Raw genomic sequence first — 26667 nt, 5'->3', positions numbered from 1 at the left:
TTGCCACGGGCACCTTAAATGGGGTCCCGCCCACCCCCGTCAGGGTCAGGTAGGTGTTGGGCACCATCCGATCTGGGGCCACCACCTTGGGCCGGGCCAGCGTCACCTCCGTGCCCATATCCCAGTATCCATTGACCTTCCTCCCATCCACCTCCAGGGGAACAAGGCACTCTCTCCAGAGGGACAACCCCGCGCCCACCCTGTAAACCGAGCACCCTGAGTCCAGAGCCTCCAGCCCTCTGGCGGAGCTGGCCTGGGGTACTCTTCCCTCCTGAGCAGGTGGTAAACTGGTAGCCCCCCTTGCCTGGGTCGTCTGCCCCTCGTCCAGCTGGGTCCCTACCCAGTTAACCCTGGGTAGGTTGGGTCTGCTCAGTTTGTCCCTGAGCCCGGGGCACTGGGTCCATACGTGGCCTCTCTGGCCACAGTGATAGCAGCTCAGGTCACGTCGCTCCCCTCGAGCGGGTCGGAGGGGCCCGACGCCAGGTGTTCCCCTTTCAAGGGGGTTCTCCCTATTTCCCTGCTGGGAGGCCCCATGGTGACTCTCTCTCTGCATCGGGGGGGGCCTGTTCTTTTGGGGCTCCTCCCGGCTACCCCCTGACCGACTGTTCACAAACTCGTCGGCCAGCTGCCCTGCATGCTGGGGGTTCTCGAGCTTTTTGTCCACCAACCACAGCCTCAGGTCGGAAGGGCACTGATCATACAGTTGCTCCAGTACGATTAGGTCAAGCAGGTCCTCTTTAGCTCAGGCCCCAGCTGTCCACTTGCGGGCATACCCCTGCATCCGGTTGACCAGTTGTAGGTAGGTGACCTCAGGCGTTTTACGCTGACTCCGGAACCTTCTCCGGTACATCTCGGGGGTCAGCCCAAACTCACGGAGCAGGGCCTGTTTGAACAGTTCATAGTCCCCTGCCTCCGGCCCTTTCATCCGGCTGTACACCTCCACGGCTTTGGGGTCCAGTAAGGGGGTGAGAAACTGGAGCCTGTCTGCAGGGTCAATCCTGTGCATCTCGCAGGCATTCTCAAAGGCCATCAGGAAGCTATCTATGTCCTCCCCCTCCTTCCGCTGGGCCAGGAAGCACTTATCAAAGCTCCTTGCAGTCTTGGGTTCCCCCTCACTCCCCGCAGCCGGAGCCCCACTGCTCCTCAGCCTGGCCAGCTCCAGTTCATGCTGTCTTTGTTTCTCCTTCTCCTGACGTTCCCTCTCCTTCTCCTCCTGCTGATGTTGACGTTGTTTCTCCTCATGTTGACGTTGTTTCTCCTTCTCCTCCTGCTCATGTTGACGTTGTTTCTCCTCATGTTGACGTTGTTTTTCATGATCCTCCAGCTCCCTCATTTTCATCTCCCTCTCCCATTCCAGCTGCCTCCGCTCCAGGGATGGGGAGCTCCGCTGGGAGGATCCCCTGCTGGCTGCTGGGGTCAGGGTGCCCTCGGTATTCGCTGGGCTTCCCCCAACCCTTCCCCCAGGCCTAGGTAGGAAGGGTCTCGGGATGTCCTGGGCAGCAGTCTGACCCCTCCCAGCCCCATCAGGCCCCAGGGCCCACACTGCGTCCACCGGGTGGCTCCCCTCAGGGACAGGGATCGGGTCATCCAAGCGATCCCTCTCCTCCAACTGGGCAATCAGCTGTTCCTTGGTGGACCACCAGGTCGCTCTTCAGGCGTTTAGCGTACATCTCCCTGCTGGCCACTCGCAGGCCGGGCAGCTTTCCACGGTTTCCAGGAAAAGCCCCTTGTGTGCCAGTCCTTCTTGAGGTCACCACCTCTTTGCCAGGGTTGAGGTGCAGACTCCTCCGCCCCTGGGACTGCTTGCTGCAATCCCCCGGGGGACCCTGTTACTGCAAAAGTCCTTCTCTCTGGTCACACACTCCCAGGGGTTAACTGCCCCCTGAAACTGTCTCTCTCTGAATCTTCAGCACGCCCGGTCCCCGTCAATCCCCCTTCATTTTACTGTTCCCCAGTCACTTACTGCAGGAAGCGCCGTCCACGGGGTGCGGTACATCCCACCGCTACCACCAGTTGTCACGGAGTGTGGGGGAGTCCAGGCCCTGCACCCCTCTTCCTGGGATTCACTGAGACTCTCAGCCAGCCTGTAAAACCGAAGGTTTATTGGACAACAGGAACACAGTCCACAACAGAGCTTGTGGGTACAACCAGGACCCCTCAATCACGTCCTTCTGGGGGAGCAGGGAGCTTAGACCCCAGCCCTGGGGTTCCCTGTGTTCCTCCACCCAGCACCAAACTGAAACCAAACCCCCCTCAGCAGGCTCCCTTCTCAGCCTTTCTTCACATTCCTGGGCAGAGGTGTTACCTCCCCCTCCCCCTCCTGGCTCAGGTGACAGGCTCTCAGGTCTCCCATCCCCAGGGCACATTCCCAGGTCAACATTCCCCCCTCCCTGCTGCGTCACATCCTCACGCCCACCTGCTGCCTGTGATGTTCCCCTGGTGTTATCTGGACCGGTGACCTGCTAGGTCACTCCAATCCTCCACTCTGAGAACCAGCCTTACCCTGCTTTGCTGTGAGAACCTCCACTCCCGGGCTGTTCATGCACAGCCTCTGGCATGTAAGCTGCTCCCAGCATGTGTGAGCACTTTTGGCCAGCCGCAGCTTGGATTGTGCAACCAAACGACACGAGCCAATATCTCCGGTCCCAGACACAATTCTAGGAACCTCTGTCTCGCAGTGTCCAGTTACGCCCGTTGGATGCTGCAAGCTTCTATGAGTTCGTCAATTTAACAAAGCAATTGATATGTACCAGGCTTGTTATCCCAAGGGGAGTCTCTGACACGCTTCAAACCAAACGCCCTGCTTCAGGTAGAATAAACAAACAAATTTATTAACTATAAAGATAGATTTTAAGTGATAAGTCAAAGCACAAATCAACGTTGGTCAAATGAAATAAAAGCAAAACGCATACTAAGCTGATCGTAAGACTTTCAGTGCCCTTACAAACTCTGATGCTTCTCACCACAGGCTGGCTGGTTGCTCTTCAGCCAGGCTCTCCCCTTTGATCAGCGCTTCAGTCACCTGGTGGTGGTGGTTGTAGATGGAGGAAGAAGAGCATGGCAAACGTCTCTCCCTTTGATCTTTGTCCCCCTCCCCCTTCAGAGTCAGGGGAGCATTACCTCATCGCCGTCCCAAACTGACCAAGCGAAGGGGGGTAACTCACTGGAGAGTCCAACAGATCCTTTGTTGCTGCCTAGGCCAGTGTCCTTTGTTCCTATGGGGTTGGACTGGGTTTGTCCCATACATGCCCTGATGAGCTGTGAACTGCCCCTCTGCTCCTGTACAGTTTTTCCTGGGCTTGTTTTAAGCCATGAGGACACATTTTCAGCCTCATAACTATATACATGAAATTATAACCTATCACATCACTGTAACAACACTGCTCAGTGCATCATGAGCCTTCCGAAGCCACCCGACATGACAAACTTTGCACTGGATACCATGCAATCCTATCATAATGATGAATATGGAGGCGCAGGGTGTTCCCCCAAGATACACAGTGTCACACTGCCTATTACCATCGTGGTGGCGGGGGAGGAGGCGGGGAGCACTCCAGGCAGAGTGACCTGGCTAGGGGGCGGATCTTGCCCCCACAGTTGTAATGAAGGAGAATAGATGTGTGTGTGCGTTCGTGCACATGCGTGTGATGTGGGAGCTGCTTCTTCCTGAGATGTGATGGGAGGGGGGCTGCAGTGTGTGTGCAGGGAGTGTAGTGTGTGTGTGTAATTGAGGGGTGCAGTGTGTGGGTGGGGGAACAACAACAGGGTGAGGTGTGTGCAATGTGAGATGGGGTGGGGGTGCAGTGGGTGGTGTGCAATGTGAGGTGCTGGGTGCAGTGGTGAGTGCAGTATGTGAGTGTCACAGAGTCCCCGGGCGATGCTCTGCAACTGCTCCCCATGAAGCCAGGCAGGACTCTGGGGAAGTCTCCTTTCTGGGAGCAGCCTGTCTGCAGGACACACAGCTCACACAGCTTCCACCTTCTGTGACGAAGTGGGACTGTTCTTAATGTTTCCTCTGAATAGTGTGGGGGTGCCTCAGTTTCCCCTAGGCAGTTCTTAAGTATCTAGGGGGTGGGGTAAGGGTGTATGATCATTACAGGGACCTAGAGGGCAGGTGTGTGCAGGGGTCTGGACACAGAGAATGGCCGACATCCTGTTTCCTGGCAACTGATGGCCTGGCCCTTCCCCCCTGCAAGGTGAGAGCTAAAGGGTAGGAGAACAAAGGGATCAGGTGACCTCCGGGCCCGGAAAGGGACAAAGCCCAGAGGAGGAGGGGCTGGAGGGAGTTTCAGTTTGGGGCTGGCTGGGACATGGAGTGAAGGGCAGACATGGTTGTCTGGCTCACTGCCCCCCAAAATGGACCCAGCTGAGGGGTCCTGTTCTCTGCACCTGCAAGCTCTGTTTTAGACCATGTTCCTGTCGTCTAATAAACCTCTGTTTTACTGGCTGGCTGAGAGTCATGTCTGACTGCGGAGTTGGGGGCAGGACCCTCTGGCTTCCCCAGGACCCCGCCTGGGCGGACTCGCTGTGGGAAGCGCACAGAGGGGCAGAGGATGCTGAATGCTCCGAGGTCAGACCCAGGAAGGGGGAAGCCGGGTGAGCTGTGTGTCCTGGAGACAGGCTGCTCCCAGAAAGGAGACTTCCCCAGAGTCCTGCCTGGCTTCATGGGGAGCAGTTCCAGAGCATCGCCCAGGGACTCCGTGATAACTGGTGGCAGCGGTGGGATGTACTGCACCCCATGGACGGTGCTTCCTGCAGTAAGTGACAGGGGAGCAGTAAAACGAAGGGGGATTGACGAGGACCAGGTGTGCTGAAGGCTCAGAGAGGAGCGGTTTTGGAGGGTGGTTAACCCCTGGGAATCTGTGACCAGCGAGAAGGTTTGTGCAGTAATGGGGTCCCCCTGGGGACTGCGATGAGCAGTCTCAGGGGTGGAGGAGCCTGCGGCTTGGCCTTGGGAGAGAGAAGGACTTTTGCAGTAACAGGGTTCCCCTGGGGATTGCAGCGAGCGGTCCCAGGGGTAGAGGAGTCTGCACCTCGACCCTGGTAGAGAGGAGGTGACCTCGAGAAGGGCTGGCACACTAGGGGTTCTCCCTGGAATCCGTGGGGAGCTGAGAGCACACAGGCCTGTGAGTCCACAACAACCTGGGAAGAGCGGAGTGATGTCCTGTCACCGTCTCCTGAAGAAGGACATTGTAACCCTGTGCAGGAAGAGAGGGTTGAGTGTTGGAAAGTTCACCAAAGCAGAGTTCATCCTGCAGCTGGAGGAGGATGACCGCTCTAAGGAACAGATTCCTGACCCCAAATGGGGCTATAGCAGGATCTGGGAGCAGCTGGAGTGGTAGCCAGGCATCCCCAAGACTCCTGTCCCCGGCCAGACGAGGGTCTTCACGATTGGGTTCCCCATCCGGGGATCGGAGACGGACGGGATTGGAGCTGAGTCCGAGGGAGCAAGAGGACTGTGAGAGACAGCGAGAGCCCGAGAAAGAGCTGCAGAAGCAGCAGCAGCATGAACTGGCGGTGGTGGGGCGGAGAGGCCTAGGGGACCTCCCCGGGGTGAGTGGGGATAGACCCCGGGGGGCCAGTTCCGCAGGGAACCTCGAGACTAAATTGCTGCCCCTGGTTAAGGAGGGGGGGTGTGGATGCCACCTCACTGCCTTTGAGCAGGCTGGCGATTTGAACCAAGGGGACCCTGCGGAAAAGCCCCGGTGTCTAGCTCCCTTGCTGGGTCCCAAGGCCATAGACTCCGTCAGCCAGATGGGTGGGGAGGTGGACAGGCTCCCACTCCTGACCCCAACCTATATGTCTGTGTGGAGTTTCCTGGGGCCAGGCCCCTCGGACCTCCGGGGGAGCGGAAGGTGATGGTTAATGGGGAGACATTCCCGGGGTGGCGAGGTCCTGGGGCAGAGAGAACTGTTGTCAGGTCCTGGGTGGTGCAGCCTCAGATGCTGAGGGGCTGGGTGAGCTGGGTGAGGGTCCCAGGGATGAAGCCCCTCATCCTGCCTATGGCCCAGATCCCTGTGCAGACCCAGGAGGGGTGGGGCTGGCTCGTTGTTGGGGTTCTCCAGGACACCAGCTGCGAGACCCTGTTGTGGGGTGACTGTGTCTCTTTGGGACAGGATCCAGGCCCTGCTCCTTGTAACTGCCGAGGGTTTGCAAAAAGAAAAGGAGGACTTGTGGCACCTTAGAGACTAACCAATTTATCTGAGCATAAGCTTTCGTGAGCTACAGCTCACTTCATCGGATGCATACTGTGGAAACTGCAGAACTCTGTGTATATGTCGTCTTCTTGCTACAGGTTTCCACACCCTCAGTAGGTAACACAATCACACACCTTCACGCTCTCCTTGTGCCCTGGCTAGGATCTCACCCTGATAAGACAGAGTTGCGACACCCTCCCCCAACAACACACTAGCAACAGGCAAAATACAAGCACCAGAATTGTCTGGGCTCTGGGATTTTACATAGGCACTAACTGGATGCGACCTAGTTACAGGGCCATTCTCCCGAGCAGACACAAACTTAGGACCCTTCCCCTCCTGGGCTTTAGCTGAATCCAGAACCAGCTCTGAGACAAGTGCACGACCCTCAACCATCACAGGCTGAAAGGCCCCTTCTGTCTGCTCCACAGACCAAGAAGAGCCGGACACACTTTCTCCTTTACCAGACACACAGCTTGGGATCTCATTCCCCTGGTCCCAGCACACAAGGCTGGTCACAGACAACTGCTTGGAGATCAGGGTAGCTCCCTCCACAGGCAAGTCAATACCCCTGACAGACACAGACACGTTTCCTTCACTGTCCCAATTCTCCACCCAGCTAACAGGTAAGGTCCAGGGACTCTCATCTTCCACTCTCCTCGCCTTCCCACCCTGCTGACTAGACACAGCCATCAGCTCACAAGGCTGCCTAGGCTCATCCAGACTTTCCTTACCCAGCACCTTGCCACTCCCCACAGATCCCCTGCCCTGCCTGTGTCTCCCGCCACTCAGCTGGGGTCTCAGCTCCCACTGTGCTCAGCGCTGCCCCTGCTCTCCCAGTGGGGGTAGGCAGCGAGCTCACTGCTTTCCTCACTGCATCAGAGCCAGCCTGAGCCTAGCAGCTCCTCCCTGCTGCCAGCCAGGTCATCTGCATTTTCACTGACCATTTCCCTCTCCACCGAATGGTTCCCTGGATTCAAATTCAAACCCTTGGCCGTTACAGGAGCAGGGCCTGGATCCTGTCCCAAAGAGACACAGTCACCCCACAACAGGGTCTCGCAGCTGGTGTCCTGGGGCACCCCAACGACCAGCCAGCCCCACTCCTCCTGGGTCTGCACAGGGATCTGGGCCATAGGCAGGGCGAGGGGCTTCGTCCCTAGGACCCTCACCCAGCTCACACAGGCCCTCAGCATCTGAGGCTGCACCACCCAGGGCCTGACAACAGTTCTCTCTGTCCCAGGATCTCGCCACCCCAGGAACGTCTCCCCATTGACCATCACCTTCCGCTCCCACTGGGGGTCCGAGGGGCCTGGCCCCAGGAAACTCCACACAGACATACAGGTTGGGGTCAGGAGTGGGAGCCTGTCCACCTCCCCACCCATCTGGCTGACGGAGTCTATGGCCTTGGGATCCAGCAAGGGAGCTAGACACCGGGGCTTTTCCGCAGGGTCCCCCTGGTTGAAATTGCCAGCCTGCTCAAAGGCAGTGAGGTGGGCATCCACATCCCCCCTCCTCCTTAACCAGGGGCAGCAATTTAGTCTCGAGGTTCCCTGTGGAACTGGCCCCCCGGGGTCTATCCCCACTCACCCCGGGGAGGTCCCCCAGGCCTCTCCACCCCACCACTGCCAGTTCATGCTGCTGCTGCTTCTGCAGCTCTTTCTCGGGCTCTCGCTGTCTCTCACAGTCCTCTTGCTCCCTCGGACTCAGCTCCAATCCCGTCCGTCTCCAATCCCCGGATGGGGAACCCGATCGTGAAGACCCCCGTCTGGTCGGGGACAGGAGTCTTGGGGATGCCTGGCTACCACTCCAGCTGCTCCCAGATCCTGCTATAGCCCCATTTGGGGTCAGGAATCTGTCCCTTAGAGCGGTCATCCTCCTCCAGCTGCACGATGAACTGTGCTTTGGTGAACTTCCCAATGCTCAACCCTCTCTTCCTGCACAGGGTTACAATGTCCTTCTTCAGGAGACGGTGACAGGCCATCACTCCGCTCCTCCCAAGTTGTTGAGGACTCACAGGCCTGTGTGCTCTCAGCTCCCCACAGTTTCCAGGGAGAACCCCTAGTGTGCCAGCCCTTCTCGAGGTCACCACCTCTTTGCCAGGGTCGAGCTGCAGACTCCTCCACCCCGGGACCGCTCGCTGCAATCCCCCGGGGGACCCTGTTACTGCAAAAGTCCTTCTCTCTCCCAGGGCCAATCCGCAGGCTCCTCCGCCCCTGAGACTGCTCACCACAGTCCCCAGGGGGACCCCATTACTGCACAGTCTTTCTCGCTGGTCACACACTCCCAGGGGTTAACCGCCCCCCGAAACCGCTCCTCTCTGAGCCTTCAGCACGCCTGTTCCTCATCAATCCCCCTTCGTTTTACTGCTCCCCAGTCACTTAGTGCAGGAAGTGCCATCCACGGGGTGCAGTACATCCCACCGCTGCCACCAGTTGTCACGGAGTCCCCGGGCGATGCTCTGGAACTGCTCCCCATGAAGCCAGTCAGGACTCTGGGGAAGTCTCCTTTCTGTGAGCAGCCTGTCTACAGGACACACAGCTCACCCGGCTTCCACCTTCCTGGGTCTGACCTCGGAGCATTCAGCCTCCTCTGCCCCTCCGTGTGCTTCCCCCAGTGAGTCTGCCCAGGCGGGGCTCCTGGGGAAGCCAGAGGGTCCTGCACCCCAACTCCGCAGTCAGGCGGGACTCTCAGCCAGCCAGTAACACAGAAGGTTTATTAGACGACAGGAACATGGTCTAAAACAGAGCTGGTAGGTGGAGAGAACGGGACCCCTCAGCTGGGTCCATTTTGGGGGTAGTGAGTCAGACAACCACGTCTGCCCTTCACTCCATGTCCCCAGCCAGCCCCAAACTGAAACTCCCTCCAGCCCCTCCTCCTCTGGGCTTTGACCCTTTCCCGGGCCAGCAGGTCACCGGGTTCCCTCACCTTGCAGGGGGGAAGGGCCAGGCCATCAGTTGCCAGGAAACAGGGCGTTGGCCATTCTCTGTGTCCAGACCCCTGCACACACCGGCCCTCTAGAGCTCTGCAAGGATCATACACTCTTACCCCACCACCTAGAGACTTAAGAACTGCCTAGGGGAAACTGAGGCACCCCCACACTATTCAGAGGAAACATTAAGAACAGTCCCACTTTGTCACAGTGAGATGGGGTGCAATGTCTCTGGGGTGCAATGTGTGTGTGAGGTGCAGTGTGTGAGAGGGGGTGCAGTGTGAGATGGGGTGGAGTGTGTGTATACATCATGGTTCAGCTATAGACACAACGGGACTCGCAGGGATGGCATCTCCTAGGAGGCAGTGGGAAGTGCCCCTGCTGCCCAGTGCCCCCTGCTCCGTGGCCCCCCCCCCGCCAAGCCATGCTGCCCTCTCGGCTACAAACCCGCCTCCTCTCGCTCTGGTCCCTGGCCTGGGTCCAGTCACTCTGGCGGGTGAGACCCTCCCATGCTCAAAGAGCTTGGCGCCCTGACACTCCCCCACTGCCTGACACCCACTGCCTCACATATACCCACACAGTGACACCCCCGCCTGACACACACTGCCTGACACACCCTTTGCGTCCTGCCCGGGCTCTTGCTCTGCCTGCTGGCAGAAGGCTCCTCTCCAGGAAGGTGGCTGTAGCCTGGGCTGGTCTCCTCCCTTCTCCTGATGAGCCCTGCTGACGGCTTCTTTTCCTGCCCTCCAATTGCCCCTCCTAGCTCTTCTCTGAACCCCGCCCGGTTTGTCAACATCCCTGTTGAAGTGGCAACATCCGGACCTGGGCTCCCCTGGGCCATGCACCGCGTGCGTACAGCCTCCCTCACGAGCTGGCTACTGAGGCCCGCAGACAGTACTGACTGGTGGGGGGCTGCAAACCCCAGTGAAACCAGAGCCGGGCCATGGGGACGCTTGGCTGAGACTCGCCTGGGGAAACACAGCTGAGGCCAGCTGGCTTAGCGCTTCGGGTGGGGAGGACCCAGCACTCTAGGCTGCCTGGCGCTGGCCACCGCATGCCTGGGGAGCAGCTAATGGGCAGCACGAGTGGCTGAGAGTGCCGGGGAGAGGGCCAGCCCTGATGCTGCGGCGATGGACTATATAAGTACATCTGAGTTTCTGTTGGCAGATTGTAGCCAAAGAGACCGGTGTGGTTTTGGGGGCTGCACTCTCAGCAGCCCCCTACAATAGGGCAAAGCCCAGGAATGATTGTAGGGAGCAGCCCTGGGCCCTGTGGGTGTGTTTCCCCCCCACCCCCGGGTGCGTGCAGGGGCTGGGGTTCCCCCTAGCTGGGAGGCTGTTCCCTGGGGTGGCAGGATTCAGGGTGAATCTCTCTTGGGGGCTTGGCACAGCCCCTCCCTCCTAGCGGGACAGGGTGTGGCGAGGTCTGGGCAGTCACGCTTCAGCAGCCCTAGTGGGGTTAGTACCTGCCTAGGCAGCCTCGGCCCAGCTCTCCGGCCTGTGCAGGGTTAACCTCGGGGACCCGGGGGGCGGTGTCTCTGGGCATGGGAAAGGTTAAGTCTCGAGGTCGGGGTGGGGTTCCAGAGGGATCTCTCCTCTCTCTGGGCATGGCGCAGGGAGGGTTAATGCGGCTTGGCGCTCTCCTGTCTGTGCATGAGGCCGATAGGCCCTGCTCTTCCGTCTGGCTGGGGCCAGCGCTACTCTGGGCGGGGCACGGGGGAGCCGGCTGCCGCCTCGTCCTGGGCAATCATGCATGGAGGGCTGGCGCTGAGAGATCCTGACATACCCCCCGCCCACTGCCTGACATACACCCACACAGTGACACCCCCGCCTGATGCACACTGCCTGGCACCCCACACAGTGCCTGATACCCACTGCCTGACATATACCCACACAGTGACACCCCCGCCTGACACCCACTGCCTGACATACACCCACACAGTGACACCCCCACCTGACGCACACTGCTTGACACCCACTGCCTGACATACACCCACACAGTGACACCCCCGCCTGATGCACACTGCCTGGCACCCCACACAGTGCCTGATACCCACTGCCTGACATATACCCACACAGTGACACCCCCGCCTGACACCCACTGCCTGACATACACCCACACAGTGACACCCCCGCCTGACACATACTGCCTGACACCCCACCCACTGCCTGACACCCCCTGCCTGAGACACACACCCCCTGCCTGACACTCCCCCACTGCCTGACATATACCCACACAGTGACACCCCTCGCCTGACGCACACTGCCTGACACACCACCCACTGCCTGACACCCACTGCCTGACATATACCCACACAGTGACACCCCCGCCTGACACACACTACCTGATACCCCACCCACTGCCTGACACCCACTGTCTGACATATACCCACACAGTGACACCCACTGCCTGACACCCCCTGCCTGATACCACACCCACTGCCTGACACCCACTGCCTGACATATACCCACACAGCGACACCCCCGCCTGACACACAGTGCCTGACACCCCACCCACTGCCTGACACCCACTGCCTGACATACACCCACACAGTGACAACCCCGTCTGACACACACTGCCTGACACACACACACACCCTGCCTGACACTCCCCCACTGCCTGACATATACCCACACAGTGACACCCCCGCCTGACGCACACTGCCTGACACCCCACCCACTGCCTGACACCCACTGCCTGACATATACCCACACAGTGACACCCCCGCCTGACACACACTGCCTGATACCCCACCCACTGCCTGACACCCACTGCCTGACATATACCCACACAGTGACACCCCTGCCTGACACATACTGCCTGACATATACCCACACAGTGACACCCCCGCCTGACACACACTGCCTGATACCCCACCCACTGCCTGACACCCACTGCCTGACATATACTCACACAGTGACACCCCCGCCTGACACACACTGCCTGATACCCCACCCACTGCCTGACACCCACTGCGTGACATATACCCACACAGTGACACCCCCGCCTGACACATACTGCCTGACACCCCACCCACTGCCTGACATACACCCCGCCTGACACTCCCGCCTGACACCCCCTGCCTGAGACACACACACCCTGCCTGACACTCCCCCACTGCCTGACATATACCCACACAGTGACACCCCCCGCCTGACGCACACTGCCTGACACCCCACCCACTGCCTGACATATACCCACACAGTGACACCCCCGCCTGACACACACTGCCTGCTACCCCACCAACTGCCTGACACCCACTGCCTGACATATACCCACACAGTGACACCCCCTGCCTGACACCCCCTGCCCGAGACACACACACCCTGCCCGACACTCCCCCACTGCCTGACATATACCCACACAGTGACACCCCCACCTGACACACACTGCCTGACACCCCACCCACTGCCTGACACCCCACCCACTGCCTGACATATACCCACACAGTGACACCCCCGCCTGACACATACTGCCTGACACCCCACCCACTGCCTGACACCCACTGCCTGACATATACCCACACAGTGACACCCCCGCCTGACACATACTGCCTGACACCCCACCCACTGCCTGACACCCACTGCCTGACATATACCCACACAGTGACACCCCCGCCTGACACCCCCTGCCTGAGACACACACACCCTGCCTGACACTCCCCCACTGCCTGACATATACCCACACAGTGACACCCTCGCCTGACACCCACTGCCTGGCACCCCACCCACTGCCTGACACCCACTGCCTGACATACACCCACACAGTGACACCCCCGCCTGACACACACTGCCTGATACCCCACCCACTGCCTGACACCCACTGCCTGACATACACCCACACAGTGACACCCCCGCGTGACACCCCCTGCCTGAGAGACACACACCCTGCCTGACACTCCCCCACTGCCTGACATATACCCACACAGTGACACCCCCGCCTGACACACACTGCCTGATACCCCACCAACTGCCTGACACCCACTGCCTGACATATACCCACACAGTGACACCCCCTGCCTGACACCCCCTGCCCGAGACACACACACCCTGCCCGACACTCCCCCACTGCCTGACATATACCCACACAGTGACACCCCCACCTGACACACACTGCCTGACACCCCACCCACTGCCTGACACCCCACCCACACAGTGACACCCCCGCCTGACACACACTGCCTGACACCCCACCCACTGCCTGACATATACCCACACAGTGACACCCCCGCCTGACACAGCCATATACTGACACCCCCCCCCACTGCTTGACACCCACTGACTGAAACACACTCAGACACCGCCTGACAGCCCCCACTGGCCGCCCACTGACATCCCCCAATGACTGACACCCACACCACACGCCGCCTGACACGCCTCCCCGACTGACACTCCCCCCTGCGCAGAGACACAGGGGCTGGCGCGCACCCCCCGCGCTCCCAGGCACACGGAGCGCGACCCGCACAGAGACACCCGCGCCGCGCGGGCAGCCGGGCACTGCGCGCGCACGGGCAGCCGGGCACTGCGCGCGCACTGGCAGCCGGGCACGCGCTGTGCGCGCACCCCACTGCAGGGCTGCAGCGCCGCCCCGCCCGCCGCGGCCCCCACCCCAGCCCCATGCTCTGCCCGGGCGCGGCACGGCGGACCCGGAGGCGGTGAGTGGCTCCGTCCGCCCCAGCTGAGCCGGGGGAGGCGCGGGGCGCCCCGACGCGGCGGTGATGGGCTCGGCCCCAGGCTGGCCGGGGGGCGCGTGGCGGCAGGGCCGAGGGGGGGACCCCTGAGCCTGGCACCTGCCGAGGACAGGCCCGGGCGCGCAGCCAGCGGGGCGCGCAGCCAGCGGGGCGCGCAGCCAGCGGGGCCCATCCCCGGGGTCCCTGGGCTGGGAGACGCGTGGCCCCGGGCCCGCCGCCCCCGCCCGGCTGCTCGGGCTCCCTGCCCGCCTCTGATTGGCGCCCGAGCCCGTGTCCAAGGCAACGGGGAGGTGCGAGGCTGCTCATCCCGCTGGGATGGAGGTGGCAACCCCCCCGGCCCCCCCCCCCCCGAGCAGCCAGGCTGATGGGTCCGTGCAGAGGTGGGTCATGGCAAGGGGGACCTGGCAGGGATGTGGGCGGTCTGGGGGCTCCATGTGGGGTCAGGGGAGCCCAGGGAGCTTGGCAGGGACCTGGGGGCTCGGTGGGGGGGGGGGGCCCGGGAGCTTCACAGGGGTGTGGGAGCCCTGGGCCTTGGTGCTGGGGGGGTCGGGGCCCGGGAGCTCAGTGGGGTGTGCCCAGGGGCTTGACAGGGGTGTGGGAGTGTTGGGGCTCTGTGTGGAGTCGGGAGTGCCAGGGGCCCGGGGGCTCGGCGGCAGGGAATGCCAGGGGCCCGGGGGCTCGGCGGCAGGGAATGCCAGGGGCCCGGGGGCTCGGCGGCAGGGGGTGCCAGGGGCCCGGGGGCTCGGCGGCAGGGGGTGCCAGGGCCCCGGGGGCTCGGCGGCAGGGAATGCCAGGGCCCCGGGGGCTCGGCGGCAGGGAATGCCAGGGGCCCGGGGGCTCGGCGGCAGGGGGTGCCAGGGCCCCGGGGGCTCGGCGGCAGGGGGTGCCAGGGCCCCGGGGGCTCGGCGGCAGGGGGTGCCAGGGCCCCGGGGGCTCGGCGGCAGGGAATGCCAGGGGCCCGGGGGCTCGGCGGCAGGGAATGCCAGGGGCCCGGGGGCTCGGCGGCAGGGAATGCCAGGGGCCCGGGGGCTCGGCGGCAGGGGGTGCCAGGGCCCCGGGGGCTCGGCGGCAGGGAATGCCAGGGGCCCGGGGGCTCGGCGGCAGGGAGTGCCAGGGGCCCGGGGGCTCGGCGGCAGGGAGTGCCAGGGGCCCGGGGGCTCGGCGGCAGGGAATGCCAGGGGCCCGGGGGCTCGGCGGCAGGGAATGCCAGGGGCCCGGGGGCTCGGCGGCAGGGAATGCCAGGGGCCCGGGGGCTCGGCGGCAGGGGGTGCCAGGGCCCCGGGGGCTCGGCGGCAGGGAATGCCAGGGGCCCGGGGGCTCGGCGGCAGGGAATGCCAGGGGCCCGGGGGCTCGGCGGCAGGGAGTGCCAGGGGCCCGGGGGCTCGGCGGCAGGGAGTGCCAGGGGCCCGGGGGCTCGGCGGCAGGGAATGCCAGGGCCCCGGGGGCTCGGCGGCAGGGAATGCCAGGGCCCCGGGGGCTCGGCGGCAGGGAATGCCAGGGGCCCGGGGGCTCGGCGGCAGGGGGTGCCAGGGCCCCGGGGGCTCGGCGGCAGGGGGTGCCAGGGGCCCGGGGGCTCGGCGGCAGGGGGTGCCAGGGACCCGGGGGCTCGGCGGCAGGGAATGCCAGGGGCCCGGGGGCTCGGCGGCAGGGAATGCCAGGGGCCCGGGGGCTCGGCGGCAGGGAATGCCAGGGGCCCGGGGGCTCGGCGGCAGGGAATGCCAGGGGCCCGGGGGCTCGGCGGCAGGGGGTGCCAGGGCCCCGGGGGCTCGGCGGCAGGGAATGCCAGGGGCCCGGGGGCTCGGCGGCAGGGAGTGCCAGGGGCCCGGGGGCTCGGCGGCAGGGAGTGCCAGGGGCCCGGGGGCTCGGCGGCAGGGAATGCCAGGGGCCCGGGGGCTCGGCGGCAGGGAATGCCAGGGCCCCGGGGGCTCGGCGGCAGGGAATGCCAGGGGCCCGGGGGCTCGGCGGCAGGGGGTGCCAGGGCCCCGGGGGCTCGGCGGCAGGGGGTGCCAGGGGCCCGGGGGCTCGGCGGCAGGGGGTGCCAGGGACCCGGGGGCTCGGCGGCAGGGAGTGCCAGGGGCCCGGGGGCTTGGCGGCAGGGAGTGCCAGGAGCCCGGGGGCTTGACAGGGGTGTGGGAGTGTTGGGGCTCTGTGTGGAGTCGGGAGTGCCAGGGGCCCGGGGGCTTGGCGGCAGGGGATGCCAGGGACCCGGGGGCTTGGCGGCAGGGGATGCCAGGGACCCGGGGGCTTGGCGGCAGGGGATGCCAGGGACCCGGGGGCTTGGCGGCAGGGGATGCCAGGGACCCGGGGGCTTGGCGGCAGGGAATGCCAGGGACCCGGGGGCTCGGCGGCAGGGGGTGCCAGGGGCCCGGGGGCTCGGCGGCAGGGGGTGCCAGGGACCCGGGGGCTCGGCGGCAGGGGGTGCCAGGGGCCCGGGGGCTCGGCGGCAGGGGGTGCCAGGGGCCCGGGGGCTCGGCGGCAGGGGGTGCCAGGGGCCCGGGGGCTCGGCGGCAGGGGGTGCCAGGGGCCCGGGGGCTTGACAGGGGTGTGGGAGTGTTGGGGCTCTGTGTGGAGTCGGGAGTGCCAGGGGCCCGGGGGCTTGGCGGCAGGGGATGCCAGGGGCCCGGGGGCTTGGCGGCAGGGGATGCCAGGGGCCCGGGGGCTTGGCGGCAGGGGATGCCAGGGACCCGGGGGCTTGGCGGCAGGGGGTGCCAGGGGCCCGGGGGCTTGGCGGCAGGGGGTGCCAGGGGCCCGGGGGCTTGGTGCAGGGGATGCCAGGGGCCCGGGGGCTTGGCGGCAGGGGTGTGGGAGTCCTGGGGCTCTGCGTAGAGTCGGGGGTGCCAGTGGTCTGGAACCTTGGTAGGAATGTAGGAGGCCCGGGGGCTTGGCGGCAGGGGGTGCCAGGGGCCCGGGGGCTTGGCGGCAGGGGTGTGGGAGTCCTGGGGCTCTGTGTAGAGTCGGGGGTGCCAGTGGCCTGGAACCTTGGTGGGGATGTAGGAGGCCCGGGGGCTTGGTGGCAGGGGATGCCAGGGGCCCGGGGGTTTGGCAGGGGTGTGGGAATCCTGGGGCTCTGTGTGGAGTTGGGGGTGCCAGTGGCCTGGAACCTTGGTGGGGATGCCAGGGGCCCAGGGGCTTGGTGGCAGGGGGTGCCAGGGGCCCGGGGGCTTGGCGGCAGGGGTGTGGGAGTCCTGGGGCTCTGCGTAGAGTCGGGGGTGCCAGTGGTCTGGAACCTTGGTAGGAATGTAGGAGGCCCGGGGGCTTGGCGGCAGGGGGTGCCAGGGGCCCGGGGGCTTGGCGGCAGGGGGTGCCAGGGGCCCGGGGGCTTGGCAGGGATGTGGGAGCCCTGTGGGGTGAAGCCCGGGTGTTGCAACCCCTGCTCCATGGGGGCTGGGGGGCAGTGCGGCCTGGTGGGTGCCTAGCTGTAAGGTGGTTTGAGTGAGGCAGCTAGGGAGCCATGACTAAGGGGCTCTCCCCACATCAGAGTCCGTGCCATAACCCCTGCTCCTTGGCTTCGGCCTGGGTTGACGCCGTGTTTCCGTGTGGGTTGCCGTGACATGGCTGTGAGCTGTGACCGCTGGGCACAGAGCCAGCATCCTGGCCTGGCCTCACAGATCGGGGCCTGCACTCAGGGATCCTGCACCTGCCTTCTCTATGCCAGGCAGCCTCTGCCCAAGGGCAGTGCTGCCTTGACAGGAGGGGCTGCAAGCCTCGGGGAGCCCCGTGGCCTCTGCACCAGAGACCCCCCGCCCCAGGGACAGTGTCCGTGCAGCAGGGAGGCGTGCGTGGATGTGTCCGGGCCCGTCTGTGGGTGTTCCTGGGAGATGGAGCGCTTCGTGGCAGCAGCTGTGCGAATGTCGGAGAAAGCCTGGGCGAGCCGTGAGCGCTGCTGCAGGGCTCAGTGCGTGTGGAGGGCTGCGGGTGCGGGGCTCAGTGCGTGTGGGGGGCTGCGGCTGCGGGGCTCAGTGCGTGTGGAGGGCTGCGGCTGCGGGGCTCAGTGCGTGTTGGGGGTTGTGGGGCTCAGTGCGTGTGGGGGGCTGCGGCTGCGGGGCTCAGTGCGTGTGGAGGGCTGCGGCTGCGGGGCTCAGTGCGTGTTGGGGGTTGTGGGGCTCAGTGCGTGTGGGGGGCTGCGGCTGCGGGGCTCAGTGCATGTGGGGGGCTGCGGGGCTCAGTGCGTGTCGGGGGCTGCGGCTGCGGGGCTCAGTGCGTGTCGGGGATTGTGGGGCTCAGTGCGTGTGGGGGGCTGCGGCTGCGGGGCTCAGTGCGTGTGGGGGGCTGCGGCTGCGGGGCTCAGTGCGTGTGGGGGGCTGCGGCTGCGGGGCTCAGTGCGTGTCGGGGATTGTGGGGCTCAGTGTGTTTGGGGGGCTGCGGGTGCGGGGCTCAGTGCGTGTGGGGGGCTGCGGGTGCGGGGCTCAGTGCGTGTGGGGGGCTGCGGCTGCGGGGCTCAGTGCGTGTGGAGGGCTGCGGCTGCGGGGCTCAGTGCGTGTTGGGGGTTGTGGGGCTCAGTGCGTGTGGGGGGCTGCGGCTGCGGGGCTCAGTGCATGTGGGGGGCTGCGGGGCTCAGTGTGTTTGGGGGGCTGCGGGTGCGGGGCTCAGTGCGTGTCGGGGATTGTGGGGCTCAGTGCGTGTCGGGGGCTGCGGGTGCGGGGCTCAGTGTGTGTGGGGCAGTGTAGGTGCAGGGCTCAGTGCATGTGGGGGGCTGCGGGGCTCAATGCGTGTGGGGGGCTGCGGCTGCGGGGCTCTGTGCGTGTGGGGGGCTGCGGGGCTCAGTGCGTGTGGGGGGCTGCGGTTGCGGGGCTCAGTGCGTGTCGGGGATTGTGGGGCTCAGTGCGTGTCGGGGGCTGCGGGTGCGGGGCTCAGTGCGTGTCGGGGATTGTGGGGCTCAGTGCGTGTCGGGGGCTGCGGTTGCGAGGCTCAGTGCATGTGGGGCAGTGTAGGTGCGGGGCTCAGTGCCTGCGGGGGGCTGTGGGGCTCAGTGCGTGTGGGGGGCTGCGGTTGCGGGGCTCAGTGCGTGTGGGGGGCTGCGGTTGCGAGGCTCAGTGCATGTGGGGCAGTGTAGGTGCGGGGCTCAGTGCCTGCGGGGGGCTGTGGGGCTCAGTGCGTGTGGGGGGCTGCGGGTGCAGGGCTCAGTGCGTGTCGGGGGTTGTGGGGCTCAGTGCGTGTGGGGGGCTGCGGCTGCGGGGCTCAGTGCGTGTCGGGGGCTGCGGGGCCCACTGCGTGTGGGGCAGTGTAGGTGCGGGGCTCAGTGCCTGCAGGGGGCTGCAGGTGTGGGGCTGTAGGTGTGTGCGGGTGGCCGTGGGTGTTTGGGTGCAGTGGATGTTTGGGGCTGTAGGTGTGTGCGGGTGGCCGTGGGTGTTTGGGTGCAGTGGGGCTGTAGGTGTGTGCGGGTGGCCGTGGGTGTTTGGGTGCAGTGGGGCTGTAGGTGTGTGCGGGTGGCCGTGGGTGTTTGGGTGCAGTGGGGCTGTAGGTGTGTGCGGGTGGCCGTGGGTGTTTGGGTGCAGTGGGGCTGTAGGTGTGTGCGGGTGGCCGTGGGTGTTTGGGTGCAGTGGGGCTGTAGGTGTGTGCGGGTGGCTGTGGGTGTTTGGGTGCAGTGGGGCTGTAGGTGTGTGCGGGTGGCCGTGGGTGTTTGGGTGCAGTGGGGCTGTAGGTGTGTGTTTGTGGGTGTTTGGGTGCAGTGGATGTTTGGGGCTGTAGGTGTGTGCGGGTGGCCGTGGGTGTTTGGGTGCAGTGGGGCTGTAGGTGTGTGCGGGTGGCTGTGGGTGTTTGGGTGCAGTGGGGCTGTAGGTGTGTGCGGGTGGCCGTGGGTGTTTGGGTGCAGTGGGGCTGTAGGTGTGTGTTTGTGGGTGTTTGGGTGCAGTGGATGTTTGGGGCTGTAGGTGTGTGCGGGTGGCCGTGGGTGTTTGGGTGCAGTGGGGCTGTAGGTGTGTGCGGGTGGCTGTGGGTGTTTGGGTGCAGTGGGGCTGTAGGTGTGTGCGGGTGGCCGTGGGTGTTTGGGTGCAGTGGGGCTGTAGGTGTGTGTTTGTGGGTGTTTGGGTGCAGTGGATGTTTGGGGCTGTAGGTGTGTGCGGGTGGCCGTGGGTGTTTGGGTGCAGTGGGGCTGTAGGTGTGTGCGGGTGGCTGTGGGTGTTTGGGTGCAGTGGGGCTGTAGGTGTGTGCGGGTGGCCGTGGGTGTTTGGGTGCAGTGGGGCTGTAGGTGTGTGTTTGTGGGTGTTTGGGTGCAGTGGATGTTTGGGGCTGTAGGTGTGTGCGGGTGGCTGTGGGTGTTTGGGTGCAGTGGGGCTGTAGGTGTGTGCGGGTGGCCGTGGGTGTTTGGGTGCAGTGGGGCTGTAGGTGTGTGTTTGTGGGTGTTTGGGTGCAGTGGATGTTTGGGGCTGTAGGTGTGTGCGGGTGGCCGTGGGTGTTTGGGTGCAGTGGGGCTGTAGGTGTGTGCGGGTGGCCGTGGGTGTTTGGGTGCAGTGGGGCTGTAGGTGTGTGTTTGTGGGTGTTTGGGTGCAGTGGATGTTTGGGGCTGTAGGTGTGTGCGGGTGGCTGTGGGTGTTTGGGTGCAGTGGGGCTGTAGGTGTGTGCGGGTGGCCGTGGGTGTTTGGGTGCAGTGGGGCTGTAGGTGTGTGCGGGTGGCTGTGGGTGTTTGGGTGCAGTGGGGCTGTAGGTGTGTGCGGGTGGCCGTGGGTGTTTGGGTGCAGTGGATGTTTGGGGCTGTAGGTGTGTGCGGGTGGCCGTGGGTGTTTGGGTGCAGTGGGGCTGTAGGTGTGTGCGGGTGGCCGTGGGTGTTTGGGTGCAGTGGGGCTGTAGGTGTGTGCGGGTGGCCGTGGGTGTTTGGGTGCAGTGGGGCTGTAGGTGTGTGTTTGTGGGTGTTTGGGTGCAGTGGATGTTTGGGGCTGTAGGTGTGTGCGGGTGGCTGTGGGTGTTTGGGTGCAGTGGATGTTTGGGGCTGTAGGTGTGTGCGGGTGGCTGTGGGTGTTTGGGTGCAGTGGATGTTTGGGGCTGTAGGTGTGTGCGGGTGGCCGTGGGTGTTTGGGTGCAGTGGATGTTTGGGGCTGTAGGTGTGTGCGGGTGGCTGTGGGTGTTTGGGTGCAGTGGGGCTGTAGGTGTGTGTTTGGGGGTGTTTGGGTGCAGTGGATGTTTGGGGCTGTAGGTGTGTGCGGGTGGCCGTGGGTGTTTGGGTGCAGTGGGGCTGTAGGTGTGTGTTTGGGGGTGTTTGGGTGCAGTGGATGTTTGGGGCTGTAGGTGTGTGCGGGTGGCTGTGGGTGTTTGGGTGCAGTGGGGCTGTAGGTGTGTGCGGGTGGCTGTGGGTGTTTGGGTGCAGTGGGGCTGTAGGTGTGTGCGGGTGGCCGTGGGTGTTTGGGTGCAGTGGGGCTGTAGGTGTGTGTTTGTGGGTGTTTGGGTGCAGTGGATGTTTGGGGCTGTAGGTGTGTGCGGGTGGCCGTGGGTGTTTGGGTGCAGTGGGGCTGTAGGTGTGTGCGGGTGGCCGTGGGTGTTTGGGTGCAGTGGGGCTGTAGGTGTGTGCGGGTGGCTGTGGGTGTTTGGGTGCAGTGGGGCTGTAGGTGTGTGCGGGTGGCCGTGGGTGTTTGGGTGCAGTGGATGTTTGGGGCTGTAGGTGTGTGCGGGTGGCTGTGGGTGTTTGGGTGCAGTGGGGCTGTAGGTGTGTGCGGGTGGCCGTGGGTGTTTGGGTGCAGTGGATGTTTGGGGCTGTAGGTGTGTGCGGGTGGCCGTGGGTGTTTGGGTGCAGTGGGGCTGTAGGTGTGTGTTTGTGGGTGTTTGGGTGCAGTGGATGTTTGGGGCTGTAGGTGTGTGCGGGTGGCCGTGGGTGTTTGGGTGCAGTGGGGCTGTAGGTGTGTGCGGGTGGCCGTGGGTGTTTGGGTGCAGTGGGGCTGTAGGTGTGTGTTTGTGGGTGTTTGGGTGCAGTGGATGTTTGGGGCTGTAGGTGTGTGCGGGTGGCTGTGGGTGTTTGGGTGCAGTGGGGCTGTAGGTGTGTGTTTGTGGGTGTTTGGGTGCAGTGGATGTTTGGGGCTGTAGGTGTGTGCGGGTGGCTGTGGGTGTTTGGGTGCAGTGGGGCTGTAGGTGTGTGCGGGTGGCCGTGGGTGTTTGGGTGCAGTGGGGCTGTAGGTGTGTGTTTGTGGGTGTTTGGGTGCAGTGGATGTTTGGGGCTGTAGGTGTGTGCGGGTGGCTGTGGGTGTTTGGGTGCAGTGGGGCTGTAGGTGTGTGCGGGTGGCCGTGGGTGTTTGGGTGCAGTGGGGCTGTAGGTGTGTGCGGGTGGCCGTGGGTGTTTGGGTGCAGTGGGGCTGTAGGTGTGTGCGGGTGGCTGTGGGGTGTTTGGGTGCAGTGGGGCTGTAGGTGTGTGCGGGTGGCCGTGGGTGTTTGGGTGCAGTGGGGCTGTAGGTGTGTGCGGGTGGCCGTGGGTGTTTGGGTGCAGTGGGGCTGTAGGTGTGTGCGGGTGGCTGTGGGTCTTTGGGTGCAGTGGGGCTGTAGGTGTGTGTTTGGGGGTGTTTGGGTGCAGTGGGGCTGTAGGTGTGTGCGGGTGGCTGTGGGTCTTTGGGTGCTGCTGTATCTCTCGCTATGGGGAGGTGCCCAGCTCTTTGTCCTGGTGCCATCACTGTGGTGTCTGTGCCCAGCACGTGGCTGGCGCCTGGCCTTGGTGCAGGGATCTGTTCCTGCCCCCTCCTCCCCTGCTGGGTGTGCTGGTGTGTTAGATGGGCAGACTGGGTGGTGGGGGGAGGAGACAGTGGGCGGACGGGTGTGCACAGATTGGGCTAGTGTATCAGATGGGCAGACTGTGTGTTGGGTGGTCCGGTGTAGGAGACACCGGGCGGGTGGGTGTGCACAGAGGCTGTGCTGGTGTGTTAGATGGGCAGACTGGGTGGTGTGGGGAGGAGACAGTGGGCGGACGGGTGTGCACAGATTGGGCTAGTGTATCAGATGGGCAGACTGTGTGTTGGGTGGTCCGGTGTAGGAGACACCGGGCGGGGGGTGTGCACAGAGGCTAGACTCCTGAAGGAGGGTCAGGCTGCATGGTGGGGTGTCTCTGAGTCCATGGGTGCGTTGGGCTCGCTGGGGCATTGCATGGCTCCTGCAGCAGGGTGTGCCCGGGCAGAGCTGGCGGGGGATCTGGGCTCTGACGCTCGCCTGCCCTGCAGGAGCTGATGTCCGCTGGCAGGAAGGAGAAGCCTAGGATGGCGGAGGAGAGTTCAAGCGGTAGCAGCAGCTCCCCCAGCCCTGGGGACACTCTGCCGTGGAACCTGGCCAAGCACCAGAGGACCAAAAGAACCAAGTCGTCCTCGGGCAGCGGCACCGTGCTGGACCCGGCGGAGAGAGCCGTGATCCGGATCGCAGGTAGGGTGTGCTCGTGTCGCCAGTGGAGGGCTGGATTGCGCTTGCTCTGGGCGGAGGGTCGTAGCCCCTCTGGACGTGGTGAGAGACAGCTGCTGTGCGAACAGTGCAAGCTTGACTGGCAGATCACCAGCAGCCATTGTGAATGGGGGACCGTCACCCGCGTTTCTAGTGGGGTCCCCCTGGGATCTGCTCTCAGCCCGGCGCCGTTCAGTTTCTTTATCAACCATCTGGGAGAAAACAGAAAATCACTGCTGGTAACATTTGCACCCACACCAAGCGGGTGGTGTGGTGAACACGGGGACAGTCCGGATCGGCGGGTTTCGTGGCCCCCACGTGGGGGCCTGGCGTGTCCTAGCGCGAGGTCACACGGCTGGGAACAGAGACCGTGGGCCCCAGGTGTCAGCTTGGGGGCTGGCTGCTGGAATGTAGGGGGCGTGACAGGGGACCAGCTGAACCGGGGCTCCTGCGCGATGCTGGGGCTATGAGATGAATGTGATCCTGGGATATATAACCAGGGAACCGTCGAGAAGCGCACGGAGGTGGCGTGACCCCTGCGTGTGGCTTTAGTGAGCCCATCCTTGGGCACTGGGCCCAGTTCTGGTGTTGGCACTTCAACAAGGACGTTGGCAAATTGGGAAGGATAGTGTGAGGTGTGGAACACCGGCCTCCCAGGGAGAGACTAAAGATGCTCCGTCCAGTTAGCTTATCCACGAGACGTTTTGGAGGTGACTTGGGCACGTCTACAAGCTCTTACAGAGGAGGAGATTTCTGATGGCAGACGGCTGTTCAGTCTGGCTGTAAGAGGCAGAACGAGATTTGATGTTGGGAAGTTGAAGCCAGGCAAATTCAGACTACCCGGAAGGTGCAGTGTCCTGTCAGTGCGGGGAATTAGCCACTGGAACAGCTCACCTAGGGAAGTTTAGGCTTTTACAATGTGCAGGTGACGCCGCACGGGGAGGGTGAAGAGCATTTTGGAGGATTCAAAAAGACTTTAACAAATAGGAGAATTGGTCTGAAATCAGCAAGATGAAATTCCTTCGACAAGTGCCAAGTACTAGGAAGGAAAAACCAGATGCACAGCTACAAACAGGGGAGTAACTGGCGGATGGAGAGCGGCTGAACGGGCTGTGGAGGTTCTAGCGGGTCACAAACCCCATCTGAGCTCTCCGTGTGAGGGTGGTGCTGTAGCTGTGGAGGGCCCAGGACAGGAGAGAGAGAAGGCAATGTTTTTACTCAGGGGAATCAGTTGTTCTCTGTGGCCACTACTTTCCCACTCTCAGGATTAAGCTCTGGAGCAGGCGTTCCAGGGAGGTTGTGGGGTCCCTGCGTCGTTGATGGTTTTTAAGAACAGGCTGGACACACACCTGCCAGGGCTGGTCTAGGGTTACTTGACCCTGCCTCAGTGTGGGGGGCTGGACGTGACGCTCTCTCAAGGTCCCTTCAGCCCCACGTTTCTGTGATTCTGGAATGGAGGATTCTCCATCGCTCGCAGACTGTAAATCCAGACAGGGTGTCCCGGATTTGCAGCAGGAGTGGCTGGCTGAGGGGCTCTGGGTTGTGGCTGTGAAGAAGGATTGGGGGCTGAGGTGGGGTGGGGAATCAGCTGAATGTGATCCGTATGCGATGCTGGGGCCAAAGGGCTAATGCGATCCTGGGATGCACAGACAGGGGACTCTCGAGTAGGAGAAGAGAGGTTATTTCACCTCGGTATGTGGCCCTGGGGCGAGCGCCGCTGGGAAGCTGGGTCCGGTTCTGGTGCCCATGGTTCAAGAAGGACGCTGATAAATTGGGGAGGGGTCAGAGAAGAGCTACGAGGGTGATTAAAGGGTTAGAAACCTGCCTTAGAGCGAGAAGCTCCGGGAGCTCCGTCTCTTTAGCTTAACAAGGAGCCGGTCCCGGGGCGACTTGGTCCCAAAGTGCCTGCGTGAGGAACAGAGATTTGACAACGGGCTACTCAGGCTAGCACAGGAAGGTCGAACATGATCCAACGGCCGGAAGCCGAAGCAGGAAATAAGGCCTAGTTTTTAGCAGTGGGAGTAACTAACCACTGGAACAACGTCCCCTGGGTGCTGGGGGAGTCTCCAACACCGGCAGTGTTCAAATCCAGACGGGCTGTTTGTCTCCGCGCTCTCCTTCAGGAGCTCCTGTGGGGCAGGGCTCTGCGCCGTGTGACACGGGGTCAGACCGGATGGTCACAGTGGGCCCTTCTGGCCTTAAACTCCATGAACAGAACCGATAAATGTCCGGGCCATATTGTGGGAACATAAGAGCGTTCGTACTGGGTGAGAAAACAGGCCAACTAGCCCTGTCTCCAGCAGTAGTCTCTATCAGAGCTTCCGGGGGAGTTAACAGAACAGAGCAATTATGGAGTGACCCACTGTGACGAAGTAGGAATGTTCTTAATGTTTTCTCTGAATACAGTGTGGGTGCCTCAGTTTCCCCATGCCTTTCTTCAGTATCTAGGTGGCGGGATAAGGGGGTGTGACTGTTGCAGAGCCCTAGAGGGCAGGTGTGATGGTGTCTGCACAGAGAATGGCCGACACCCTGTCTCCTGGCAATTGATGGCCTGGGTCCCTCCTCTGCAAAGGTGCCATCTGAAGGTATTGGGTCCTGTTCTCTGCACCTACAAGCTCTGTGTTAGACCGTTTTCCTATTGTCTAATAAACCTTCTGTGTTACTGGCTGGCTGGGAGTCCCGTCTGACTGCGGAGTTGGGGGGCAGGACCCTCTGGCTTCCCCAGGACCCCGCCTGGGCGGACTCGCTGTGGGAAGCGCACGGAGGGGCAGAGGATGCTGAATGCTCCGAGGTCAGACCCAGGAAGGTGGAAGTTATGTGAGCTTCTTGCCCTGAAGACAGGCTGCTCCCAGAGAGGAGACTTCCGCAGAGTCCTGACTGGCTTCGTAGGGAGCAGTTCCAGAGCATCGTCCGGTGGCTCCGTGACACCCACCCCTGTTTTCAACTCCCAGCTTCTGCCAGTCAGAGGTTGAGGGTTGCCCCAAACATGGGATATCATCCCTGACCATCTTGGCCATTCCAACATCCCATGGCATTGAGTTCCCCAGGTTAGCTGTGCATTGGCTGAAAAAATATTTCCTCTTGTTTTGTATTAAACCTGCTGCCTGTTAATTTCATCAGGTGACCTCTGTGTTTTTGTGTTGTGGGAAAGGTTAAATAACTTCTCTAGTCACTGTCTCCACCCCAGTCATGATTTTATAGTCCTCTGCCTTACCCCGCTTAGTCATCTCTTTTCTAAGCTGAGCAGTCCCGGGTTTTGTAATCTCTCCTTGTGTAGAAGCTGTTTCACACCCTTGATCATCTTTGTTGCCCTTCTCCGAACCTTTTCCAAGTCTAGTAGATCCTTTTTGAGATGGGGCTGTCACGGAGTGTGGGGGAGTCCAGGCCCTGCACCCCTCTTCCTGGGATCCACTGAGACTCTCAGCCAGCCAGTAAAACAGAAGGTTTATTGGACAACAGGAACACAGTCCACAACAGAGCTTGTGGGTACAACCAGGACCCCTCAGTCAAGT

General features: G+C 63.1%; 1 protein-coding gene across 4 annotated transcripts in view; it reads left to right on the top strand.

The window, feature by feature from the left end:
• PLEC (plectin) overlaps positions 1–26667 on the top strand; it is a 166988-nt gene that overhangs the window by 18000 nt on the left and 122321 nt on the right. The window contains exons 1-2 of one of the 4 annotated variants that reach the window (XM_073329775.1): positions 13702–13780; positions 22945–23140. The exons of 2 other annotated variants lie outside the window; for them this stretch is intronic. In XM_073329775.1, the coding sequence (XP_073185876.1) occupies positions 22951–23140 (190 nt within the window). In that variant the 5' untranslated portion in view covers positions 13702–13780; positions 22945–22950. Of the gene's footprint in view, positions 1–13701; positions 13781–22944; positions 23141–26667 lie in introns of those variants that run through there. One more of the 4 variants, XM_073329771.1, reaches the window with a different exon arrangement.

This window comes from Lepidochelys kempii, chromosome 2, assembly GCF_965140265.1.
Source record: "Lepidochelys kempii isolate rLepKem1 chromosome 2, rLepKem1.hap2, whole genome shotgun sequence".
Taxonomy (NCBI): domain Eukaryota; kingdom Metazoa; phylum Chordata; order Testudines; family Cheloniidae; genus Lepidochelys; species Lepidochelys kempii.
The sequence above is the reverse complement of the archived record's forward strand: the minus strand, read 5'-3'. Positions and strand labels throughout refer to the sequence as shown.